Source organism: Teleopsis dalmanni, chromosome 1, assembly GCF_002237135.1.
Source record: "Teleopsis dalmanni isolate 2A chromosome 1, ASM223713v2, whole genome shotgun sequence".
NCBI lineage: Eukaryota > Metazoa > Arthropoda > Insecta > Diptera > Diopsidae > Teleopsis > Teleopsis dalmanni.
In genome coordinates this window covers 42718233-42723922 of record NC_051846.1, presented here as the reverse complement: position 1 = coordinate 42723922, position 5690 = coordinate 42718233, and the positions used below count along the sequence as shown (strand labels likewise).

The 5690-nt window shown below is 29.8% G+C and overlaps 1 protein-coding gene across 1 annotated transcript in view; it reads left to right on the top strand.

The window, feature by feature from the left end:
- LOC119680243 (connectin) overlaps positions 1 to 2729 on the top strand; it is a 13210-nt gene extending 10481 nt beyond the window's left edge. Inside the window, exons 2-3 of the mRNA XM_038092964.1 lie at positions 1001 to 1217; positions 2671 to 2729. Coding sequence (XP_037948892.1) covers positions 1001 to 1217; positions 2671 to 2729 — 276 coding nt within the window. The remainder of the gene's footprint in view (positions 1 to 1000; positions 1218 to 2670) is intronic.
- The last annotated feature ends 2961 nt before the right edge of the window (positions 2730 to 5690 follow it).

Genomic DNA, 5690 nt, shown 5'->3' with positions numbered 1-5690 from the left:
CAAGATTGATCCCATCAAAAAATACATAAAAGATAGAGCCCTGAAATTATTTGCGAAAACTGACAAACTTACCAACACCGCGTTATCAAATCTAAAAATGGTTACAGGCTCCCCGGGGAGGTATGTAGATCTGACGTCAATTATTACTAAGTCTGATAAAGTGATAAACAATAATCTAGTCAAGGTGTAAAGAGGGGTTTTGAAAATTCCACGAGTTAAGAAAGAGTAAAAGTGCTTAAGTGCACTGGCTCAAACAGTTTCAACATAATAATTACAAGATAATTTTAGAAACATTTTTTTAAACAGTAGTGAATTTCAACAACAAAATTCATATTTTTCAATTAATGGAATTTTTGGATGGCATTCTGCTGTTTTAAGTACAGTCAAATAGCCAACATCAGTAATCTTTTCTGAAAATATTTTTAATATTTAATTAATTTTAAATAACTATTTAGACTACAAGTAACAAGGGTTGAACTCGTACCCTGTCAAATTTAAAATTCAGAATCAGAGTTGATGAACTAACCACCCACAGCCGAGTTTGACTTGAATTTTTCTTACTTAGAGTTTTGTGAGTTTACTGTGAAAAATCATTATCAAATTTGCTTTCTGTATAGATCAACTAAACTACAGTTCTTTAAATATTATATATGAATACTACTTTTTTTGTAGGTACATTGTTTATTTTATATTTTTATATTATTCTTTCTTATCTATAAATTCATAAATAGTAACATAATAGAAGTTATGCTAATTTTACTCTATGATTTGCTTAATAGACTGTTCGGAAAACGTTACCATTTAAAAACAGTTTCTATTAAGAAAATAGTTTTTTCATCATAATCGGTATTAAACTTAATACAAAACAATTCTAACTTAAAGAAAAATGTATAATATCTATTAAATTCAAATTACACTTTAGTTTTTTCAGAAACACAGAAATAAACTAATTTTAAAACGGCCTAAAACCAATTTAAATTAATTTGTTATTTATTTACAGCGTATTTCAGAGCGTGCACTTGATGGTTTAAATAATCTAAAAACCCTTAACTTGCGTAATAATCTCCTGAAGAAAATAGACAACGGATTATTACGCGGTACGCCGGCTTTGCTGTCAATCAACGTACAAAATAATGACTTGGAAACTTTGACATTTTATACATTTCAGCCAATTATGGACAATTTGGTAAATAGCACAAGTGAGCTGTTAGTGTCAGGTAAGTCCTTTAAGCTGCTATGTCAATCAACCAACAATTTAAAATGGACAAACCATAGCGACCGAACTAGAACTTTAAAGTGTTTGCCATAATTACGGATCAAATTGCCATAATAATTAATTTGTACACATATATGACAATATATAAATAAATACTACACAAATTGCACGTACTCCTATATAGATATTTAGATGAGTGCATAAGTGCCAAGGCACCGCTAATAACAAATTGACATGACAGACAGACATCAAATATTCTCACTTCCTGACTAGAATATGAAATGAGCGTTTCCATACACGTTCATTCCCATTTATATGACAAAGTTTGTGCTAATTTTTTAGTCAACAAATGCATGAGTTTGTAAGTGAATGCAAATTTGCACAGTGCAATAAAGTGTCGCAAATAAAAGCAGCACACAAACGCGCACATCGTTCTGGCACATTGAGCAATTGCCACTGAAAGTGCAACTCATTAAGGAAATGTTGAATCGTCATAATTCAAATGTGCGCTTCCGTCGAACAATCACGTCGCACTGTGGATAATTAGTTTTTGTAGAAAGCAAAATGTTACTCCAACATTAATACTGCATTTTCATTTCGGTGAAAATTCAACGCATATTCCCCTCGCTTGCAGGTCTGGGGTGTGCGAACGTCTGCACATGTACTTTCGTTATTAAAATTATATTAGTTTTGTATAAATAATTAAATTTCAGTTTTGATACAATACTTCGAAACAATTTTCAATTTATTCAATTATTTAATGGCTTGTACTCGTATGTAATTTCACTGAGGAATTTTCAAACTAGTACAAGGTTCCCTAAATAAACCAAATGAACATTTTGTTTAAATATAAAAAATATTTAATTCATTGAAAAAGTATATTTATCTTTTAATGAAATTATAAAATAAAAATAAAATAAGTTGAACACATGAACCTTTCAGCTGCAATAAGATTCATAACAATCTACATAAACTGGATTCAAATGTGGATTCAATCTAGATTCACTCTCGATCTCTGAAATTTTTGAACACTCAATCGAGTAATCTAACATTTTCTTAGTAGTGTTAGTAGACATTTGTATTTTTTACAAATACATATATTGAATCAAATCACAGTTTATCTGTCAAATAATATAAAACAGCTATTTCAGGAAATTTTTGCTACTCTGGCAAAATATATAGAGTGTTATAAATTAATCTCGAGTGTTATACATTAAACTCGATTGTTATACAAATTCACCAAACGAAAATGAAAATTGCGCTAAAAGTGCATTTCGATTTAAAAATTACCCCAGATTCACCCATCAAAAACGCATTAAGAGTGAATTTCGATTGAAAAAGTTGTCCCAGATTTGTTACTCAAAACGGCAGGAAAATTTTGCTACTCTGGCAAAATATATAGAGTGTTATAAATTAATCTCGAGTGTTATACATTAATCTCGACTGTTATACAGATTTACCAATCGAAAATGAAAATTGCACTAAAACTGCATTAATAGAGCATTTCGATTGAAAAATGACCCCAGATTCACCAATCGAAAACGCATTAAGAGTGAATCTCTATTGAAGAAGTTGTTTCAAATTTATTAATCGAAAACGGGGTTAGAAACAAAAGTACTCTTTTCCTTCTTTTCTTTTTTTCCTTCTTATTTTTCTTTTTCTTTTGTTGTTTCCCATTTTGAAAAGGAGAAATCATAACAATCATTTTCTTGACAACTTCTAGAATTTTAAGTTTAAGTTGTATTTTTTTATTCTCACATTCTTTGGAATTGACTCAGGTGTTTAAAAAGTGCACTGTAGGGTTAATAATGTCAGTTAAGTTGGCAGTAATAATAATGTTGTCAACTTCGGTCTCATATAAGAAGTTCTATTTTTTTTAGTTTTGACGACATGTGATAAATCATCAAAAACTAAAGTGTGAGATTTTGCCTCACTAAAAGTACAACTTAAGACTGATTTAAGAACAGATTCCAGTTATTACCCGTGAAAATCGGGAGCTAAGAATTTCACCCCAACATTGACGAATACAAAAAAAAAATAGACGAAAAATTAAACATTTTTAAAAACTGAACTGATCATCACTTGATATATTTTTTGGCGTTTTTTTTCGCCTTTGGTATTCTTGCTTATTATTTATTTCTTCTTAAAAATAGATTTTTCTTAATATTAACCTATAGCAAAAAAAATTAAAAATATTTTGAAAAATCCCTCTTCTTAACAGTAAAAAGAAACTTAATATTTATAAACAACAATATAACCGTAAAAATACATTTTATAAATTGAATTCTGCCCTAGAATTTCTGTCTAGAATTCCCTATATTATCTCTCAAAAAAGAGATAATAACCAACAATTTAACCAACAATTTTCAAACTTTTTCACATTATTGCCGAAAGCCCAGATATATAGAAAAAAACGGATTGCATATTTAAGATTAACAAGAGTTAAATTAGTCTAAAATCGTTGAAAAATTGAATAAAAAGATAATTTAATATAACTCTGTGTTATGAATAATTGTTTTTTTAAAACTTTTCTACACTTTTTATGAACTGGTGTAATAAGGTCTAGTCCTCAGAATTCTCTACTTATTACCATTTACGTTATAAAATATTCTAGTTTAGTGTTCATTTTTTGTTAGTGTGATTTTTTATTTATTTTAATTATCTATAATGAAACTATTTTTGTTTTAATCTGAAAAAAAATTCCTTTGCCAAATATTAATTAAAATTTCTTCAAATTATAACAAAACTACTTGTGAACACTACTACTAGTTCCATAGACTATAGTAACAAGTTCATTCAAGCAAGTGACAATAAAATTTGCTACAGGCTAAACAAATAAAAACTACGACAATAAAAAATATTTTACTTGAGTCTATTTTTGAATTCCTTAACAGAAAATTGAATTTTCGCCTTGCAATGAATGCTTCAGCAATATAAAAACATTTTCTGCATGGAGCGCCATTTAACGATGATCCTAATGGAAATCCTTCACGTCAATAAGTTTGTCAAGTGCCAAGTAGGAAGAATTTTGGTTATTTGAACCAGTTTTTTTTCGAAAAGAATTTTTTTTAACAATATTTTTTTTCTTATGCACTCAAGTGCTTCAAGCCTTTAAGTTTTTTTTGGTAATGCAATTTGAGAATCATTTTCTGACACAAACATACCGAGACTCAGAACTACAACACTACGAAAATTGATGTCAAAGTTGCAGCAAACTCTGTGCTAGTATTTTTGGAATCCAAACGAAAAAAAAGTTTGATACTCTTATTGAGAAAATAAGGACACACTTATGTGGGTGCTTCCGTATTGTGGTTTTTTGTGATAGTAGTTTCAGATTTTGTTTTCGAGAATATTTTTTAGTTAAGAATTCATTTCCATGATTGACATTTGTGGCTGGTCACTTATAAGTTAAGGGTAAATAAAATAATAATGATATTTTTTTGACAGTTTTCATATAATATTTGAGCTTTATATTATAAAATTATTTATAAACGTTATGTTGACTCAGTGAAAAAATATATCAGAGACAGAGCTCTAAAATTATTCACTAAAGTTGATACGTTAATTAACCCCGCCCTAACAATCCTCAAGTCCAATTCTGGACTCTCAGGAAGATATGCTGATTTAAGGTCCGTCATCAACTAAAAGACAAATAAATGATATGATTTTTTTTAACCTAGTTAAAGCCTAGTGTCGGGTAGAGATAAGCCTCCCAGCCATTATAGAGTAAAAGTGCGTAATAGCACTAACTCAAGAAGAAGAAGAATCAAGAATCAAGTATGTTAGTTTTCTGATAAGCACCTAAATAGTCTGTGCTTTCCATTTAAGTTTAAAGTTTTATTCAAGGTAATTTAAGATATCGAATTAAAACAAAAATTTGGTTTCGTCAGTTGTAATTGAAGCAAATAAAATACCTGTAACGGCATTTCTTTCATCCTGCACAATGGCGTGATCCTTCAAAGACATTAAATTGAAGAAGAATTATTGCAAACAGCCTTTTTATTACGGTAGACTGCCACATTTGTACTAATATTGCCTGTTCGTATGAGAAAAAAATTGCATTACTTTCGATAGTACCTGTGCCTATACTAACAGTCATTAGTTTCTTATATGTACATATCGATATGAATGTGGTTCCTCCTGTGTCCATGTAGCAATTTAATGCCCAACAAGAAAACAACTACTACAATGGCGACATTTGTCACGCACACAAAAACACTAACAACATCAATAACACCAACGAGGGCGATAGCCATGGCGATGGCAGTGGCGCTGACGATGGCACTGTCGATGGCGGTGGCTATAACGATGGCGCTGGCTATGACAAAAGAAATTTTAGATATCAAGGATTTCAAAAACAGTCAGTTTTAAATTTTATTTTTTCTTTTTTAAATTTTATGCCTTTAAATTTTTTCCCTTGTTTCGTTTTTGAGAGCAAAACTGAAGCATTTAAAACACTTCAAATGTATTTCCA